General features: G+C 45.1%; 1 protein-coding gene across 1 annotated transcript in view; it reads left to right on the plus strand.

The window, feature by feature from the left end:
- Positions 1 to 21,427, plus strand: part of LOC140426952 (electrogenic sodium bicarbonate cotransporter 1-like) — a 147,976-nt gene that overhangs the window by 123,589 nt on the left and 2,960 nt on the right. The window contains exons 19-21 of the mRNA XM_072512257.1: positions 609 to 782; positions 6,581 to 6,730; positions 15,283 to 15,347. Coding sequence (XP_072368358.1) covers positions 609 to 782; positions 6,581 to 6,730; positions 15,283 to 15,336 — 378 coding nt within the window. The 3' untranslated portion in view covers positions 15,337 to 15,347. The remainder of the gene's footprint in view (positions 1 to 608; positions 783 to 6,580; positions 6,731 to 15,282; positions 15,348 to 21,427) is intronic.

A 21,427-nucleotide genomic window follows, 5' to 3' on the forward strand; every position in this document is an offset into this window, starting at 1 on the left:
GAGGCCATATTTTACAGAATCCTTTTGTCAGAAGGCAAGCACCCAAGGTCCACTGTAGTGACGTGATTCCTGTCACCAGCATTTAATTCAGGTGATATCCCATAGACTTCAACAGAGCTAGCAGTGGAGGTGAACTGAAGAAGTAATCCCGGATCAGTTACAGAGTTACTGTCCCACAGAACACCTGGGCCACTGTTAATGTAATATTGTCAGATGTATTTCATGAGATATATTTTTATATTTGAGAGGACTCTACATGATTGACTGACATTATCAAGAACACTGATTGAGGAAGGAATTCTGTTGCCTTGATGAAGAGAGGTTTCAATATTAAAGATAAAAACATTCATTCATAACAACCTAAGTTGTGTTGACAAAGCAGAGTAAAAGTTTCATTGGTAAGTGACAATTGAAATGTATGAATTTTGAAATAAAGTTGGGTCCAAAGCTGGTAGAATAATGCAAGAACAAGATTGTAAGAGATAACAAGTACAATGCTGACAGTGCAACAAAAAAAAAGTAACAACAAATAAACTTGAATGAATGAGATGAGGGAAAAAGGCACGGCAATAATAACAAAACTGTCTGCATCTCTCTTTTTTTGATAGTTCATGGACAGGTTGAAGTTGTTGTTTACCCCTGCTAAGCACCAGCCTGACTTAATCTACTTGCGTCATGTTCCATTGCGCCGTATCCACCTTTTCACATTACTTCAGGTCTTGTGTCTGGTTCTGCTGTGGGTTTTGAAATCAACAGCTGCTGCAATCATCTTTCCAGTTATGGTAAGTTTCAACTTTGTGGTTTACATATGTTTTCAACCTAAACATACAATGACCCGATTTCTGTCTTGATGTCTGTGAAATTAGCCAATGGAACCTGGAATGGTATTTTAACTTCAGACGGAGGATAATTTTAAAAGTTATTGATTCTTTCCATTTAAAAGGTAATTATTTTCTATTTTTTCACTGTCCTGTTCATAATAGGTACCTGTCCTAGTCGAGAGAGCAAACTGATGATCATCTTCTAGGTTTTGGCAATATAAGCCGTTTTATTCATTCATGGGATGTGACCTTGCTGGCAAGATCAGCATTTATTGACTATCCCTCATTGCTCTTGAGAAGGTGGTGGTGAACCACCTTCTTGAACTGTTGCAATCTTTGTGTTTTCATTTTATACAGTACTTTTAAGTTAAGAGTTCAAGGGCTTTGACCCCACAACAGTGAAGTCAGTATGAAGTAGGACTTGGAGGGAACCTGTGGGAAGTGATGTTACCATGCACCTGCTGTAATTGTGCATCGAGGCAGTAGAAGTCTCTAGTTTGGAAGGTGCTGTCGTAGGAGCTGTGGGGAGTTGAATCGATGCATCTTGTATAGTACACATGGCTGCCGCTGTGCGTTGGTTGCTGAAGTGAAAGTTTAAGGTAGTGGATGGGGGTGCCAATTAAGTGTTTCTTTTGTCCTGGATGGTGTTGAGCTTCTCAAGTGTTTGTTATAGCTGCACTCATCCTGATAAGTGCAGAGTATTCCATCCCACACCTTAGTTGCACCTTATAGATAGTGAACAGACTTTGGAGAGTCAGGTAGTAAGTTACTCAGAGTTATGGAGTCACAATAGGATAGAAGAAGACTGTTCTGCCTGTCCAGTCCATGCCAGCTCTCCTTAGAGCAATCCAATCAGTCCCAATTACCCACTTTATTCTCGTAGCCTTGCAAGTTTCTTTTCCTTAAGTGCCCATCTAATTTCATTTTCAAATTATTTAACATCTTTGCTTCCACCACCCTCATGGGGGGCAAGTTCCAGTCAGTACCACTTGCTGCATTACCAAACACATCCCTCTTCAGCTTCTGACCTGCTCTACTAGCCACCATGTTAATATAACTGTTCCTGTTTAGCTTCTGATCAATGGTAACCCCTCCCCAGAATGTTGATGGTGGGGGATTTAGCCATGGTAATCCTATTGAATGTCAAGGGGAGATGGTTCGATTCTCTACTGGTGGAGATGGTCATTTCCTGACACCTTTTGAGATGCAAATTATCCTTGCCACTTATCAGCCCAAGCCTGAATGTTGTCCAGGATTTGCTGCATGTGGGCACTGACTAATTCATTACCCAAAGAGTTATGAATAGGATTGAACACTATGCACTCATCGGTGAACATCCCCACTTTTCACCTTATGATGGAGGGAAGGTCATTGATCAAGTAGCCGAAGATGGTTTGGCCTTAGGACACTATCCTGAGGAACTACTGAATGATGTGCTGAGATTGAGATGATTGGCTTTCAACAAACACAACTATCTTCCTATGTACTAGGTGTGACCCCAGCTACTGGAGAGTTTTCCCCCAATTTGATTTTACTAGGATTCCTTAACGCCACACTCGATCAAATGCTGCCTGGGTGTCAAAGGCAGTCAGTTTCTCAGTATCACTGAGTGGTCCTGGTGGAACCCAAATTGAGTATAATGAGTAGGTTATTGCTGCTTAATAGTACTGTTGATGATACCTGCCATCACTTTGTTGATAACTGAGAGTAGACTGATGGGGCATTAATTGGCCTGATTGGATTTGTACTTTTTTTTTGTGGACAGGGCATAGCTGGGCAATTTTCCACATTGTTGGTTACGTGCCAGGGTTGTAACTGTATTGGAACATTGTGGCTCGTGGTGCAGCTAGTTCTGGAGCAATGCTTGGAATTGTGCTGAAAGCATCCATGCTGAGCTCTGTACCACCTTTTCTGTGCAAGGAAAATTTCATCAAATTTCATGCCAACTCACCCAATATCCACTATGACAGACCTCATGCTGGAATTTAATAAAATGAAGTTCTAAGTACCTTTGCTGACTTTATTTTAAAAACACACTCGCATTCATAAAAAAACAATTCACTACATTTATATTCCTTCAACTAAATCCTTATAAAAGCAAACATTTCATTCAAGTGATTAGTCCTTTCTAAAAGATTTCATAGTGCCACTTCAGTCTATAACCACTTGGAGTTGTCAATTGAACTATGAAATGCAAGACTGCCTACTGTGACAATGGAAAGTTATAAAATCAGTCATGCAGTACTAATCGAGTAATGGTATCCCTCAGGCTTACCAATCAATTATTTTTAAAACAGTCCAGACATATTTTCAAAGATTTAAAGGGCAAGTGTTATAAATGCCTTGACAGCTTCAGTTGCCTTTGATGGTCCATTTTGACACTTTTGACAGTTCCAATGAGCTTGACAGTCATTGCGTTTTTTGCATTTTTATGTGAGTTCCTGTCTACTTTTAACACTTCCAAGGGATTGACCTTCCACAAAGAGGCATGCTATCGATCCAAAAGGGTACTTCACTTCTCCAAAGAGCTTCATAAAGTTCAGACCTGTTCCTATCAGGTCTAACCTGCTCAAGTCGTGCTTCACACAACTGTTGTCACCAATGTTATACACGATTTATATGGGCAGCTGCCTCCTCTAAATGCACATGTGCAAATGCCAGCCCAGGCCCATTCCTGTCTCCATGAATATGTACAGGGGTGGGATTTCTAATTCTTAGCTTTTTCCACCAATTTTGCAACAACGGAGAAGCTCTGAGTTGTCATAAAATTCCAGTGGAATATTTACTCTTCCTCTTCTGAAAATTTAGCAGTCACTCAATTTCTGGAAAAGATTTCCCTTTAATATGCAAACACCAGAGGAGTTTAATCTAAATTGTTTGATTATATTAGTCACTATATATATGATAAAAGTCAAGATTACTTGAATCAGAAGTATGGGTGGGCTTTACCAGCTGTTCATGCCGACGGGAGATTCCGGTCCCATGCTGTCGCACGGGTTTCCCAGCGGGATGTAGTCAATGAGAAATCCCATTAACATTGGCAGGACTGGTAGATCCCGCTGGCAGATCGCATCCTCCGCCGAAAACCACGTGGCAGAGTGGTCGGTCGTCCCGCCCTATATGTGAATCACATCGAACCAGCTTATAATTTATCTGAAACTGCTGTTCATGCAGCTTAGTTTTATGGTTCCTAAATAGTTAGGGAATTTTATTTTTTTAGGACAAAAACTTGCATTTATATGTCGCATTTAACATAGTAAAACGACCCAAGATGCTTCACAGGGCAGCCCTAAGGGGGAACCCATCTTCAACCATGATTTTAGCATTTCGTAATGACTACACAGCGATTTTCTTTTCTCTCTCTCTTTGATGTTATACCTACTCAGACCTGGCCTTACTTTTCACGACTGTTACGATCCCAGTTGATGTTATAACTGGACCAGAGGATTCCAGAATGGAACCCTGGTTCAAAAGAACGTAACTTTTATTTTTAAAAATAAAATGTGAAGGAACAGTTATAGGACCGCTAATTAGGTTTAACCAAAATGAAAAGTTTAATTATTATACAATACTCCTTTACTCCACCCCTTAACTTAACAAATGCACGCTAATTTAAACATGGATTACAAAGTACATCTTAAATTACAATGTTCTCATTAACACAAAAAAGTCAATTTTAAGCACGGTAGCATAGTGGTTAGCAGTTACTTCACAGCTCCAGGGTCCCAGGTAAATTTCCCCCCTTTGGATCACTGTCTGTGCGGAGTCATCACATTCTACCCGTTTCTGTGTGGGTTTCCTCCAGGCGCTCCGGTTTCCTCCCAGTGTCCAAGGATATGCAGGTTAGGTGGATTGGCCATGATAAATTGCCCTTAGTGTCCAAAAAGGTTAGGTGGGGTTACTGGGTTACAGGGATAGGGTGGAGGAGTGGGCTTAAGTAGGGTGCTCTTTCCAAGAGCTGGTGCAGACTCGATGGGCCGACTGGCATCCTTCTGCACTGTAAATTCTATGATTCTGAGCACACAAGATGACTGGTCAATTACACACTCCACTTTGAACCCAAGTTAGTATCTGTTGTTTTCTCCTCAGAATGCCCCCAGATGATTATCACATGAGAGTTTCAAAACTCCACTCCCAAAAACACGCTTTAAATTCTTCTCTCAATTAAAAACATTTTTTTTAGAGTACCCAATTCGTTTTATCCAATTAAGGGGCAGTTTTAGAGTGTCCAATCCACCGACCTTGCACATCTTTGTGTTGTGGGGGAGAAACTCACACAAGCACGGGGAGAATGTGCAAACTCCTCATGGACAGTGACCCAGAGCCGGGATCGAACCTGGGACCTCGACGGCGTGAGACTGCAGTGCTACCCACTGCGCCACCATGCTGCCCTAAATTCTTCTCTCATGATGATGCTTTCCCTTGGTGATTTTCATTCCAAAATCCAGTCCAAGTTTTATAAATGACACATTCAAATGAAGCTTCCACTCCACTTTTAACAGTTAATCCAGTACAGGATTTTACACCAACCCCCTTTTAGATTTCTTTGTCTTGACTTAATATCCTTCCTTTCAGGTAAGAACTCACGAGTTCTGGGCCCCACAACTCAAAGCCATGGACAGTCTTTACGAGGAAGGTGATCCTCATCCACCTTTCATTCTTTTGGCTACCTCATTCTGTTCCCTCATTCCCTGTGAATCACTCAATATCACAACCCTGCTGAACTTACTGTTGTCTTCCACGGCAGCCAAAAGAACCAGGCCTGCTCTGGGGAAGTGTTCATTGGAAACTGCTGTCAGTATTCTTTTACAGCATTTTGGCCTCATTTGAATATAATCATGAAATTCCTCCTTATTTCAGATGGAAACTTCTTCCATCACTTGCTCCAGATATGATGGAGTTGGGCGTAAAACTGAGTGACTATCAAGTGGAACTGATTTCAATCCTATTTCCCTGTCTGCCATGTCTGCCCGCACCTAAAGTCAGCTTTTAGCAAAATTAAAATTGACTCCAGCATGCCATTGGCAGAGGTTTGATAACACTTCAGTTCCTCACTCTTTCAACCAATGTGTGATTCGTGCCCTGGGGAAACTTGGAGCTGGGAAAATTAAAGAAAGTCTAAGATAATAACAAAATAAAATCAGACCTGGTACTTAATTGTTCCCAATATGGTCATACAGCATGGTGGTGCAGTGGTTGGCATTGCTGCCTCACAGCGCCGAGGACCAAGGGTTCGATCCCAGCCCTGGGTCACTGTCCGTGAGGAGTTTGCTTGGGTCTCACACCCACAATCCAAAACGTTGTGCAGTGTAGGTGAATTGGCCACGCTAAATTGCCCCTTAATTGGAAAAAAAGAATTGAGTATTCTTAATTTAAAAAAAAAATTATTCCCAATATGAAACATTTTGTAAATCTTGGATACCAAAAAGCCTGCTTTGTCTCGTGTCTTTTTGGAGTAAATGAATTAAAGATATTGGCCTCTAATTAAATATTTATGCTTCACAGCAGTCCAGGCCCTAAAGTACTTTACAGCTTCACAGAACTTTTCCAGCGCTTCTCTTTTGATGATTTCAAGGGTTAAAATCTAAACAAATTGTATAAATATATACCTTTTTAATATTGTCATGGGCCAAAATTATTTGTGCAATATATTCTTTTGCACAGCAATATCTGTCATTTGCTTATTCAATTGAGAGTGTTGTTTGGTAGTTTGATTAGAATTTTATCAAATTACAATGTTGGTGTTTGATTGGTGATAGCTCCTGGCTTTAGTGGGGGTACGGAAGGCAATGGAATGCATCTTCTCCAGACATGACCTAAGCTGGCTTGATGATGCAATGCCTGAGAAAGAGAACAAGGTACTGGAAGAAAAGACTGACAAATCGATTTCAAGCAACAAGAGTGAAGATGTGAGTATCTTTCTTTCTATTTTGTCTTTTCTTAACACAGAAATGTAACAGAAGTGAAATGTGAGATCTTTGCAGCCATCTAGTGGCAGTTTAATTCCCTTCATTCTGTAAACAGCTGGTGATTACATTGAGTGATGATTTCCTTTCAACAGTTGTATTTTAGTATTACTTCCAAGTAGTACCAAGCACTGGCTTAGAACTTGATTTAAAGAATGATTCCACTCTGTTGGTCGGAGCACAGTTCATCCACGTGCTGCTTTCTGAACTGACAACATATTAACTCTAGTACCATTTAAGAGCATCTTGTACCACAGTGTTGTGTCAAATACCCTCTCCGCCTAAAAGCCCAGCAAGAATAACAACTTGAAAAACATCTGTGCCAACACCTGAATCATTTGTAGAGGTAAATATTAGATATAAAATTAACCCACACTACTTCAGAACATAAATAGGAAGCTTACCTACTTTTGAAGGTGAAAATTTTAGCGTAAATTCACAAGTTAAAATCTCTTTACTGTGCTCTGAATGACAATCTTAGACACAGGGGGAAAGAGAAGGGAATGTACAGGGAAGAGGAGGAACAAGGGTTCCTTGAGTCACTCCTTCTCCATGAGGAGTTTTTAAAAAATGTTAAAACAAAATTACCTGGGCCTCTGCCCAGCTGATGGCTGCCAACATTAATCACAGAGTTTTGTGTCTCCAAATCCCAAACGTTAATTTTGCATCACAGTCCAGATAATACCATTGAGAGAGAGCTTTTCTATTTTGATAGGCCCCCTGTCTGCCTGGGGCCAGCAACTTTCAACCTGCTGGGGAACAAGGGAGAATGCACTGTAAACTGCCTCGCCACCATCCCTTCTGGCTATTTGAATTGGCCACCCACCTAATTAACACCGGGCAGACAGGCTTAAATCTGGATTAAAAATACAACACATCCAGCAGTTCAGGAAATGGAACAAATGCAAAATAACCATTGATATTTTTTATTTATATCCAATTTGGTAGTTATATTTTTTAACATTTTAAGTGAGAAAAATTAAGCTCTCAACAGAGATGATCTCTTAAATCCTAGATTGAATGCATGTCAGACAGTCAGCTCAATTCCACAATTGAGCTCTGACTAAAGTGCTGCTGCCCATTGTGTTTGACAATCACTGATGCCAGATTTTCTTTTCGCAGCCAGTTACTGGGAAATAGTATACCCCGTATTACAAAGTTTTATTGCATAACCTCAGTAATTCTTGTCAAGGCTCACTCTCTTTTCTAAATGAACCCTATTTAATACCTCTCTAAAATAAAATAAACACAGCTTCATGTGTAGGTTTCAATCTGTCTCACTCTGTTTGACCATAAATATACCTCCCAACATATCCTTAAAATTAATAGCTTTGGCTTCAGCAAAAGGGGCTACAAATCTATGGAGTGCAAAGAGGAGCCAGGCAGCTCACTTTCACATAGACGGTTTGGTTACATTCAGTTTGCAGCCAACTCAATCACATGCAGGCAGACTTCAGCCAGCCAAGTCACAAACTATCAGTACAGCTACATGCAACCAACAGTCACTTGCAGCCAGTCCAATCTGAAAGATGCAAGTCTATCCAATCAAAAATAGAACCAACCCAGTTGTATTCAGCCTGTCAAACACACTTGACTGAGTCACACACATCCAATAAATAGACAGCCGGGCAGAGTCACCAGCCAGCTGAATGAAGTGCAGACAGCAGATGGGCCAGTTGCATGCAGAGTTAGACAGCAGCCAGTCCATTCGCACACAGATACATGTGCAAACTGAAGTTCTGAGTTCAGTCACATGCACGCTCAACAGACAATGTTTGAACATATATGGAATTGTCAACCTGGTCAAGTCCAGATAGCAGCCAGTCTACTTGTTTAGATCCACATTGATAACAGCCAAAACAGACAGCAGTAGATAACATCCAAGCTCTCTATGTGGCTGAGGTGACTTTCAAAATTAAGATAATTTAGACCAAATCATATAAACTATTCTCTATTTTTCTGTTTCCAGAAAAACATATTTTAAGTGATAGTATAAAGAACAAATTTGCAAAGGGATCCTTGAAAATGTAACAAATTTAAGGTAATTGGCAAAAGAGGCAATGGAGGCATGAAACTTTTTCGCACAACAATTCAGCAAGACCAGGACTACCGTGTCTGAGAGTGTGATTGAGACAGATTGAACTGAAGCATTCAAGAGGGAACTGGATTATTATCTGAAAAGGAAGAATGTGCAGGATTATGAGGATAAAGCGGGGCAACAGCACAAGGTGTATTGTTCATTCAGATTTAGATTTAATGTCTCGTCTACCGAGGTACAGTGAGTTATTGTTTTGTGTACAGTCCAGTCAGATCGTATCATACATGAAACACTTCGGGCATACGATAGATACACAATGTAAATACATAGACATAGCCATCGGGTGAAGCATACAGAGTGCCGTGCTACACAGTAGAGAAGATGCATGGAGAGATCAGTTCAGTCCATATGAGGGCCATTCAGGAGTCTGGTAGCAGCGGAGAAGAAGCTGCTTTTGAATCTGTTAGTGCGTGTCCTCAGGCTTTTGCATCTTCTGCCTGAGAGCTGGCACAGACAGGCTAGACCGAATAGCTGCTTCTTGTGCTGTAACAATTCTATGATACTGTGAAACTGTGCCAAATGAATACAATTCATTTATGGATATGATTCATATTATAATTGTAGGTTTAATTTATGTAATTTAATCATAGCTCAGGAAGTACAATTGAAGAATTGGTTGACAGCTTTTCAGTGAAGGTATAGTGGGGGCAATTCTTCGGGGCTGTTAGCCCTAGCTGGGTTCCCGCTGGCCCCTTGAATTGGGTGTGAGGCCCAAAATCCTCCTCCCCCCCCCCCCCACTGAGATCCCTGAGGATTCAGCCTTGCCGGCTTCCTAGGGTCCCATGGAGCAAATCCCACCGACTCTAAAATATTTCTAACTGTGGGAAGATTGTGCTCTGGAATTGCATCTTGTTTCCTGCTGGAGAGCACAGTTGGAAATCTTTTGGGAGAATTACCCTCTGTATTTTTGATTTAATTTCTGTATCCCATTTTTATTTTTTATTTTTAAAAAAGAATATGTCCTTAATCACCAAGCCTCGTGCTAAAATAGTCTGTTTCTGCAGAGAACGGAGCAATATGTACCTTTGAAGGTACAAAATTGTTTTATATCTGGTCCCACATGCCTTTCTCCAATTTTGCCAAGTCACTTATTATTCTACACCCTGAACTGCAACAACAGCCCTATAATCCAAAACTAAACACCTGCTCAAACCACGGCTTTCAATATGAAATACAAAGAGTGCATGGAAGTTTTGTCACGAACACCAAGACCGGCTATGCAACTCACTCTGCTTTTTCTCTTTTCTCTTCCCTTCATCCAAAGGCTCTTCCCAATCTTTCCACCATTCCAGTCAAAGCCCCTCATCACTTTCTAGTTTGTCTCCTTATTTGTCCCCATTTTCCATAAGCCACTGCTCGCTTGGTCTTCTCATTAGTCTGCTCCTCATCTCTCAACTATAATTCCGAGATCCCATGTGACCTGACATTGTTAATCATTCCTTTTCCAGTCATCAACCCTCATTAGTTCATTAACTCATGCATTCTCTCCATACACGGTCCCTCTTGTTGGTCGGGATCTACTGGGTGCCCAGATGGCACTACTGGATACCCAGGTGGCACTGCAAGGCTGGCAGGGACACTGCCAAGTTGCATTGTGCCCATGCTGGATTTTGGGCCTGGGGGTGACTTGCCTTATGTGGTGGGGTGCGAGAGGCCCGAAAATGGTGCCCCAATCCTTTCCTGCACTGAGGAGCTCCAATTGTTGACGCTCCTCAGTGTAGGAAGTGTGGCTAAGTGTGGCCTCGGCAGGGAAAGGACACGGAAACCAGGCAGAGTGCGGTAGATAGCGGGGTCATTCCTGCTATAAGCGTCGGGATCAACCCGCGAATCCTGCCCAAAATGGCATTATGTTTTATTTTGGTTAGATTGCGGCCCAAATCTTCCTTTATTCCCTAAGGTTTTAGGGAGTATTGTTGCCTCTCACTTACATGCCGAATTGTAGAAATTTCCCGTTCAAATACTGCACATGTCATGCCACTGAGTCTGCCTTCACCTGGTCATAAATGATGGGCTGGAGTTTCATCCTTCAGGCGGAAAGCAGGAACTAGGAAAATTCCCGGCCCGGGAGAAAATGCCTGCAAAGACATGATTTTCATTGGTGGGGGGGTGGGGGGGGGGTGTCTATGATTGACAGCTCCTAACCACATCAAAATGAGCTAAGTGCTTTCTGCTGAGAAAAAGAGGAAGTGAAAACACTTAAATCATAGGTGTTTATAAACATTACGGTTAGGTCCAAAGCAGGCTACTTGAAATGCATCCAAGCAGGTAAAGAGAAATGAAAATAAACAATCCAGACTTCTGGCTGTCTGGAAGCTGTCAATTACAGCCTACTAAAAGCTATTTCTCTTTGATGTAAATAGAAGCCTTGCAGGTCAAAGGATCTGAGTGGGTTTAATGACTTGTGATGTCATTTTGGATTTCTATGAAATAACAGCTGCATAGCTGCTGCTTTTTAGACACCTGTTTGAGGCAGCAGTTGTAAGGGACGGGTGAGTGAAAAAGCAACAATTTTTTCCCCTGTTTCTGCCTGGACTGTTCTTTAGCTTCCAGACAATGGTGACTGATGGGGGGAGGGGGTCTCTATTATAGGAGCTGAGTTCTCAGATATGGGGGTTTTCAGTTATGGGGGTTCCCTGACATGGGGGGATTCTCTGATATGGGGGGCTTCTCTGATATAGATTTTCTTCTGATATGGGGTAGTTCTCTGACATGGTGGGTTCTCTGTTACAGGTGTCTCTGATATGCGAGTTCTCTGATATATGGGGGTCCCTGATGGGGGGTTCTGATGGGATAGTCTGGTGGGAAGGTCTGGTGGGGGTCTCTGATGGGAGGGTATGATGGGGGCAGGATTTGCATTGTGGGGGGAGGTGCCCTCCGATGGACTTGGGGGCACCTACCTTAAATACTTACCCCCTTGGCCCACTGTGAAGTCTACTGCGTCAGGGCCATGCTGTCAAATACTTGCGCCATCCCACGCCCATGTGAATCCTGGCCCAGAGGGGTGTCCAGTTCCTTAATAGGATGCAAATGGGTAATTTTGACTCATTTGTATGCTCACACTGGCTCAGGGTGCGAACCTCGATATCGCCGTCATGGGGGGACCAGGGCATCACTAACGATCCCATTTTTTCCCCTAACATGGGATCTCTGCCACATCGGGAACTCTGGTATTAGCGGCGGGTAGTGGAGAAATCTCCCCCATGATGTGTAAAAAAACCTTTATCAAAAACACTCATTGATAACTTAACACTTCCATTTAAAAAAGCCCTTTTTACTACAAGCCTATTAAAATGGCAACCATACACACCCGTTAATGTTTTAATAGCAGAAATTGCAAACTTTATCTTGTGTAAATAAACAGTGTGCAGTTGACAGCATAGATCAGAGAGCCAGAGCTGTCAATCGAGCAATGTTTACGCTGGGGCTCATTATCTGGGCTTTCATCCAAGAATGCACAATGAGGCTTGGCTAGAGCTCAGACATCCATTAGAGTCCTCAAACAACTGAACCACAGGGAACACATTGCTTGAGCATTGCTATTGGCCATGTAGTGACCATTAAGGAGGGTCCCCCATCAGAAGCCTATTTGGAAACCACCAAGGTTTACTTGGTATTTAGAATTTCTACAGAATATCTACAGTGCAGAAGGAGGCTATTTAGCCCATTGATTCTGCACTGACCCTTGGAAAGAGCACCCCACCTAGGCCCACAGCCCGACCCTATCCCCATTAAGCAGTAACCCCACCTAACCTTTTGGACACTAAGGGGCAATTTAGCATGGCCTGTCCACCTAACCTGCACATCTTTGGACTGAGGGATGAAACCGGGGTAGCCAGAGGAACCTCACGCAGACATGTGGAGAAAGTGCAAACTCCACTCAGACAGTGACCCGAGGCCAGAATTGAACCCAGGTCCCTGGTGCTGTGAGGCAGCAGTACTAACCACTATGCCACCATGCTGCCCTTAGTGGTATCCCCAAGCCTCTCCTGATGCTGTTAAAATCCTGGCACGGTAGAAAATGGCTCTTATTTGAGCACTTAATTGGTTTAATTGGCCTCTTGTCTCTATTTAGAGAGCAGCCGCACCACTACATTTGCCACTCCTGAAAATAACTCCTGGACATAAGGATTTGGATTTGGGTTTATTGTCATGTGTACCAAGGTACAGTGAAAAGTATTGTTCTGCGTACAGTCCAGACACATCGTTCCATACATGAAAAACATAGGATGTACATTAAATACATAATGTAAATACACAGAAATAGACATCGGGTCAAGCCTACGGAGTATAATGCTACTCAGTAGAGAAGATGCGAAGAGAGATCAGTTGAGTCCATAAGAGGGTCATTCAGGAGTCTGGTAACAGCGTTTAAGAAGCTGTTTTTGAATCTGTTAGTACGTTTGTATCTCCTGTCCAGTGGAAGAGGTTGGAAGAGAACATAACCCGGGTAGGAAGGGTCCTTGATTATGCTTCCCGCTTTCCCAAGGCAGCGGGAGGTGTAGACAGAGTCAATGGATGGAGGCAGGTTCACATGATAGACTGGGCTGTGTTCGCAACTCTGTGTGGTTTCTTACGGTCTTGGGCCGAGCAGTTGCCATACCAGGCTGTGATGAGCCAGATAGGATGGTGCATCTGTAAAAATTGCCATATCTCCTTAGTTTCCTGAGGAAGTATAGGGGCTATTGTGCTTTCTTGGTGTAGCGTCAACGTAGGTGGACCAGGACAGATTATTGTGATGTGCATGCCTCGGAATTTGAAGCTGCCAACCATCTCCACCTCTGCACCATTGATGCAGACAGGGGTGTGTACATTATTTCGCTTCCTGAAGTCAATGACCAGCTCCTTAGTTTTGCGACATTGAGGGAGAGATTGCTGTCGTTACGCCATGCTACTAGGTTCTCTATCTCACTCCTGTACTCTGACTCACAGTTGTTCGAGATCCGACCCACTATGGTTGTGTCATCAGCAAACTTGTCGATGGAGTTGAAGCCAAATTTTGCCACACAGCCGTGTGTGTATAGGGAGTATAATGGGGGGCTAAGTACACAGCCTTGCGGGGCCCCAGTATTGAGGACTATCGTGGAGGAGGTGTTGTTGTTTATCCTTACTGATTGTGGTCTATGCATCAGGAAGTCTAAGATCCAGTTGCAGAGGGAGGAGCTACTTCTTAGGTTTTGGAGTTTTGATATGAGCTTGGCAGGGATTATGATGTTGAAGGCGTTGCTATTGTCAATAAATAGGAGTCTGGCGTAGGAGTCCTTGTGTCGAGATGAGCTTCTGCTGTGGACCAGTTATGGCAGTATGTGAATCGCAGTGGATCAAGGTATTCTGGGAGTATGGATTTGATGTGTCTCATGACCAACCTCTCAAAGCACTTCGAAGCATAATGATAGATGTCAACTCCCCTTCCGCCACCATATTACGAAGATTCCTGCCTGCAAGCCTGTCTCCAGAGGGCAATAAATTCCATCATATAGTGTCCCTGAGTGGCTGACGGGAAAATATATCAATGCTGCAACTCCAAATTGTTATTCCTGATTCCATCTGAAAATTGTCCAAGAAAGGGCAGGATTAGGCTTGGTTATGGCACCCCCATCATTACAGATCCTAACTATAGGGCCGATTACCAGCCCGTGATCGCCGTCAGAGAGAACAACGACACGGGTGGAAAATCCGGAGAGAATCAGAGAACATGATTCTCTCCGGAGAGATTGCGTTTCCCGATTTTTCTCACCCCTCGCCAGCGACAGCACAAGATTCATGCACTCAAAGGGCGGAAACCTCATTTAAATGAATTATAATAAATGTCAATATTATTAACGGGCCTCCCTACCACATGATCCCCCCCCCCCCCTCACTAAATAATCATAAGTCGGCAACGTTTACAACAGCTTTTAAAAACATGAATCAATCGAGGGAATTCCTTCAGGATGCGAAGATATGAACACTTCTGTTCTGATCGAGGCGCTCCTGCCAAGTGCTGGCTCTATCAGGCCCCACCCCACAGAATGATGGTAGAAACCCACCCAGTCATCTTTTTTCTTTAAAGAGGCTCAAGATCTGGAGAGAAAACTGGTCTGTGCAACTGGTGAGCTACACGCCAGCTTTCAGTCTGAGCCTGACACCTTGAAAAAGTATCGGAAGATTCCACCCTATAACTCAGACATGCACATGGGGGATTGTAAATTCAGAAAGATTCCAGTGAGCCCTTGGTACACTGGAGCACAGATTCATAGGTAGGTCTGTGCCATCAGAACAGCAGAAGAATAAATGGAAAAAACACTCTCCTGTAACAAAGGAATTAATATTCTGTATGAATTACTTCAGCAGTTCTAAACAGCTGAAATAGTGGCTAAAATTTGAATTTAACATTTTGCACATTATTTTCTTCCTCTAGTCTGAATACCTGTACCTACAAAAAGGTCCTGATATAAATATCTCTGTGAATTGAAAGAATAAATGGTAAGTTAATTGGACCACCATACCGGATTAATCACCAACTATATGTTTTGTGTAGATAACCTTCTGACGATGAAAGTATGTCTAACAGTAAAAAAAGCATCATATCGAATAACTGAAAAACATGTCCTGAAGTCAATGAATTTCTGAATTGGGACTCTGATATATGCCATGCCATTGACAAAAATATCTAAAAGTCTGTCAAAATATATTTATTTATTTGTGTACCTTTTCATTATTTATATATACCAGGATAAAATTTCCAGTCATGCCATTGTGCCACTGTAAACTCAGAACTTCTTCTTGTCACTTTCCCTCAAATTTGAAGACGGCGCTATTTAAATAATGGGGCAAGGAATGTACATGTGACTATCAGCTCCAAGAGGGTGAGCTGGAGGGCCTGCATCAGGCTATACAAAAAGGATAATATTCCTCTGTTCTGCATGGAACAACTATGTGAATTCAACTTGTGGCAATGCCAATCGATCTTTCCTCGACCAATTGTCTTTGCCTTTACAATGTTTGACCCACAGTATGTTGCATTTTTGCTCTCAGAAGCCTTTGTCATACCCCCATCTGGAGTTCAGTTTTGGACGCTGTGCCTCAGGAAAGATGCATTATTGTTGGAGAGGCTGCAGCTCAGATTTATAATATTCAGAGCGGGTTGCATAAATTTGGTTTGTATTCACTTGAGATTAGAAGGTTGAGGGACTATCTCATCGAGGTGTTCAAAATTACATCAACCCATTTGAAAGAACATCAAGACAACTCATTCCACCTTTGTGAGAATCAAATGGATTCAGTGGGGTGGACAGAGGACGAGAATCTCTTTCTTCTGGTGGGGGAATCCAGAACAAACGGGAACAATCTTAAAATTAGAGTTAAGAGTGAAACCAGGAAGCATTTTTTCACACAAATGGGAGTGTAAATCTGGAACTCACTCCCACAAAAGACTGTGAATGCTGGATCAATTGAGATTTTTGAGGCTGAGAGTGATAGAGTTTTGTTAGATCAGGTATTGAGGGATATGGAGCAAAGACAAGTAAATTGAATTGAGTTGAGGCTCAGCCATGATCTACAGGAATGGTGCAACAGGTTAAAGAGGTTGTATGGTCTACTCCTGTATGAGGAATATTAATTAATTGGACAAAATAATTAATAATTGGTGCCAGACTGTTATTAGCCTCAATCTCATCACTTGCTAAAAAGATTATGCTGTTACACAGGTCATTCTCACACTGTCATATTCCACACCAAGAGTTCCTGGCCTCTGTCAAATTACTAAGAGTTGGCTGAGAGCACAGAGAAAAAAATATATATATACACATTTTTTATGTTTGTGTGTGTGTATGCATACACACATATATATATATATACATATAATATATTATAGTTACATACCCTACCCCGTTTGGTTACCTTACTGATCCCAGTTACAATGGCTATGTGTTGCTGCTTTTTGGTGTTCTTTTAAAGGGGCGATTCTCCAAGCACCGCGCCACGACGCCCCGACGCCGGCGCGCGATTCTCCGAGGTGCAGAGAATCGGCGCCATTTGCGTCGGCGCGTTTGGCGCAGCGCTGGCCGCGGGCCGCTGGAAACAGCGGGGCTACCGATTCTCCGGCCCAGATGGGCCGAGTGGCCGCGCCAATAAGACAGAGTCCCGCCGGCGCCGTTCATCCCTGGTCGCTGCCAACGGGAACTCTGCTCGAACGGTCCGGGGGCGGCCTGTGGGGGCTTCTTCATCGGGGGGGGGGCCTCCGATGGGGTCTGGCCCGTGATCAGGGCCCACCGATCGGCGGGCCGGCCTCTCCCCCCCTGGGCCTACTTCATGGTGCGGCCGGCCCCTGAACACCGACACCATGTTGGTCGGGGCCGGCACATTAAAGAAGGTCCCCGTACATGCACAGGTTGGCGCGGCCCAACTGCGCATGCGCGGGTTGGCGCGGTGCCCATTTGGCGCCGCAAAAGGAGGCTGTAGCGGCATGAGCCGCTCCAGCGCCGTGCTGGCCCGGGGCCAGAATCGGTCGTACTCGGGCCCGGTTCGCGCCGTCATGAATCGCGACGGCATTCACGACGGCGCAAACACTTGGGCTCATATTGAAGAATCGCCCTCGATATAATTGCAAGATGTTGTGTAATGTGAGCAAGGGAAATAATAATGTTACATAAATGGAAACTATTGGGGGATATTTTCCTCTCGTCAATGATTTGAATGAAAAAGTCAATTTGAATGAGAAATCGGTTTCCAGGTTTGTCATCAGAATCTAGAACAAACCTTTTTATATATCTGGGGAAATGGGCTGAGGAAGACATTGTAACGTTGGTGCATTGGATTATCAACCTAAATTTGGTTTTGATGTCAGCTGATATTTTAAAAAATTTTATTTAAAGTACCCAATTCCTTTTTTTTCCAATTAAGGGGCAATTTAGCGTGACCAATCCACCGACCATGCACATCTTTGGGTTGTGGGGTGAGACCCATGCAGACACAGGGAGAATGTGCAAACACCACACGGACAATTACCCGGGGCTGGGATCGAACCCTGGTCCTTGGCACCATGAGGCAGTAATGCTAACCACTGTGCCACCGTGCAGCCCGTCAGCTGATGTTTGTGTCTAATCTTACGATAGTCAGCAGGCTCTGGAGATTTATGAGGGCTTTAGGCAAAGCACTAGCCTGAGGAAACTGCAAGTTTAGCAGCAGGAAAATTGAAACGAGCTCCTCCAAAACCGGCACTTCAGCTGTACTTCTAGTAGTACTTCTCTAATAGAGAGTAGCAGGAGGTGAAGGCTCTACAGATATTGGTGTGTGTGAGACTGAAGGCCACAAAGGAAAAAAATAAAAATAATGGAGATATGTGTCCACTATTTTCAATGTGGCTGTATACTGAGGGAACAATTCTTGTATGCTCTTATCCATCTGTTACAGGGTGTGGTGAATGTATTACTGCTACCATTCACCATTGTATTACATTACATTACATTGTATTATGTTGGTGCCCTTGTGGGCTCCGCCTATGGCCCCGCCTCCTCGGGGGAGGTATATAGATCTGCAGCCTGTAGGCGGCATTCAGTACAGAGCAGTCGCAGGCAGGCATCAGTTCTAGCTGATTAAAACCGCTGTTCACTTCAACTCTCCGTCTCGTGTGAATTGATGGTCGCATCAATTTAATCAGCTACAATATCGCTATGGAAGCAGCCCTCAAACCTGATCGACTGGAACTCGACCCTCAGGCAGTAGAAGCCAAAGGAATTTTTTTGCATTGGCTCCGCTGTTTTGAAGCCTACCTCGCCGCTTCCTCCTCGCCCACCGTCACTGAGGAACAGAAACTGAGTCTCCTCCACGCCCGGGTGAGCCACAGAATCTCCGTGCAGATCGAGGAAGCGACCACGTACGCAGACGCGGTCGCGATCCTGAAAAGGCAGTATGTGAGGCCGGTGACCGAAGTGTTCATGCGGCATCTCCTCATCACTCGTCGTCAATGCTCCGGGGAATCGCTGGAGGAATACCTACACGACCTGAGGGTACTCGCTCGAAACTGCAATTATAAGGACGTCACGGCCTCGCAGCATATGGAACTCACCATCCGGGACACCTATGTAGCTGGAGTCCGGTCCAATTACGTCAGACAGCGCTTGTTCGAAAAGGGCACCTCGACCTAGAAGAGACGGTAAAACTATCCACCTCCTTAGAAGTAGCATTTCAGAGCCTCAATGCCTTCCCCTCCGACCACGTGATTCCCTCGTGGACACCCGCCCAGAGGGTGTCCCAGGCCTGTGCCGCGCGGCTGCCCGCCTAACCCGGGGGGCTGCCCTGCTATTTCTCCGGCCAGAACCTGCACCTCAGGCAGGGCTGCCCGGCCTGGAACACGACCTGTAGCGACTGCAGCAAGAAAGGACACTTTGCCAAAGTCTGCCTGGCCAGATCCAAATCTTCTAAATCACAGGCCTGACTTTCAGACTCACAGGCCCCGCAGCGTGGTGGCGTGCCTGCCGGTACCACCCCCTTCGGACACGTCATCAGCCTCGTGCTGTCCGTGGGGGCAGCCATCTTTAACCCTACCCAACATGTGCGACTCATGGGGGCCGCCATCTTTGCCACCATCTTCAACGCCGCCCGACACGTGCGACCGACAGGGGCAGCCATCTTGGGACCACCTCACACCTCCGACCACGCCGGCTACCCACAGCTCAGCGCTGTCACCTTCGACCAGTCACGGCCCAAGCACCTCAGGAACTCGATGATGACCGTCCGGGTCAATGGGCACGAAACGCCCTGCCTGTTTGACTCTGGGAGCACGGAGAGCTTTGTACATCCAGACATGGTAAGGTGCTGTTCTCTCCAAATTTTCCCCACATTCCAAACAATCTCCCTCGCTTCCGGATCACATTCGGTGCAGATCCGGGGGTACTGTGTCACGAACCTCGCGATGCAGGGCGCCGAGTACGCCAATTTCAAATGACATGTCCTCCCCGACCTCTGCGCTCCTCTCCTGTTGGGACTGGACTTCCAGTGCAACCTCAGGAGCCTGACCCTGAAGTTCAGCGGGCCCCTACCCCCTCTCACCGTATGTAGCCTCGCGACTCTTAAGGTCGCTCCTGGCCCGCTCTTCGTGAACCTCACCGCCGACTGTAAACTCGTTGCCACCAGGAGCAGGCGGTACAGTGCCCAGCACAGGACTTTTATCAAGTCAGAGGTCCAGCGGCTCTTGAGGGAGGGGGTCATCAAGGCCAGTAATAGCCCCTGGAGAGCTCAAGTTGTGGTCGTCAGGACCGGGAAAAAGAACCGGATGGTTGTAGACTACAGCCAAACCATAAACCGGTACACGCAACTCGATGCGTTCCCCCTTCCCTGGATAGCGGACATGGTGAATCAGATTGCACACTACCGGGTGTTCTCCACGGTAGATCTGAAGTCCGCATACCACCAACTTCCAATCCGCCCGGAAGATCGTCACTACACGGCCTTTGAGGCAGACGACCGCGTCTTCCACGTGCTCCGGGTCCCCTTCGGCATCACCAACAGGGTCTCGGTCTTCCAAAGAACGATGGACCGAATGGTGGACCAGTACGGGCTGCGGGCCACATTTCCGTACTTGGACAACGTCACCATCTGCGGCCATGATCAGCAGGACTACAACGCCAACCTTCAGAAGTTTCTCCACACCGCGCAAGCCGTCAATTTCACCTATAACAAGGAGAAATGCGTTTTCCGCACAACCCGACTGGCCATCCTCGGCTATGTCGTGGGAAACGGAGACCTAGGGCCCGACCCCGACCGCATGCGCCCCCTCCTGCAACTCCCCCTCCCCCACTGCCCCAAGGCCCTGAAAAGATGCCTCGGGTTCTTTTCGTATTATGCCCAGTAGGTCCCCAACTATGCAGACAAAGCCCACCCACTTATCAAAGCCACCATCTTCCCCCTGACGACTGAGGCCCGCCAGGCCTTCAGCCGCATCAAGGCAGATATTACCAAAGCCAAGTCCATCCCCTTCCAGGTGGAGAGCGACGCATCAGAGGTCGCCCTCGCCGCTACCCTTAACCAGGCAGGCAGGCCTGTAGTCTTTTATTCCCGTACCCTCAAGATCCGAGATTCGACACTCCTCAGTTGAAAAAGAAGCTCAAGCCATTGTGGAAACTGTGCGGCATTGGAGGCACTACCTGGATGGTAGAATGTTCACCCTCGTCACCGACCAACGGTCGGTAGCCTTTATGTTCAACAATACACAGCAGGGCAAGATCAAGAATGATATAATCTTGAGGTGGAGGATCAAACTCTCCACCTATAACTACGATATTGTATATCATCCAGGGAAGCTCAACGAGCCCCCAGATGCCCTGTTCCGCGGCACATGCGCCAGCGCGCAAGATGACCAACTCTGGGCCATCCACAATTACCTCTGTCACCCGGGGGTCACCTGGCTTCTCCACTTCAAGGCCTGCAATCTGCCCTACTCCACTGAGGAAGTCAGGGCCATGACCAGGGACTGCCAAATCTGCGCGGAGTGTAAGCCGCACTTCTACCGACCGGATAAGGCCCACCTGGTGAAGGCATCCCGGCCCTTTGAGCGCCTCAGCATC

The sequence above is a fragment of the Scyliorhinus torazame genome, chromosome 7, assembly GCF_047496885.1.
Source record: "Scyliorhinus torazame isolate Kashiwa2021f chromosome 7, sScyTor2.1, whole genome shotgun sequence".
NCBI classification, from domain to species: domain Eukaryota; kingdom Metazoa; phylum Chordata; class Chondrichthyes; order Carcharhiniformes; family Scyliorhinidae; genus Scyliorhinus; species Scyliorhinus torazame.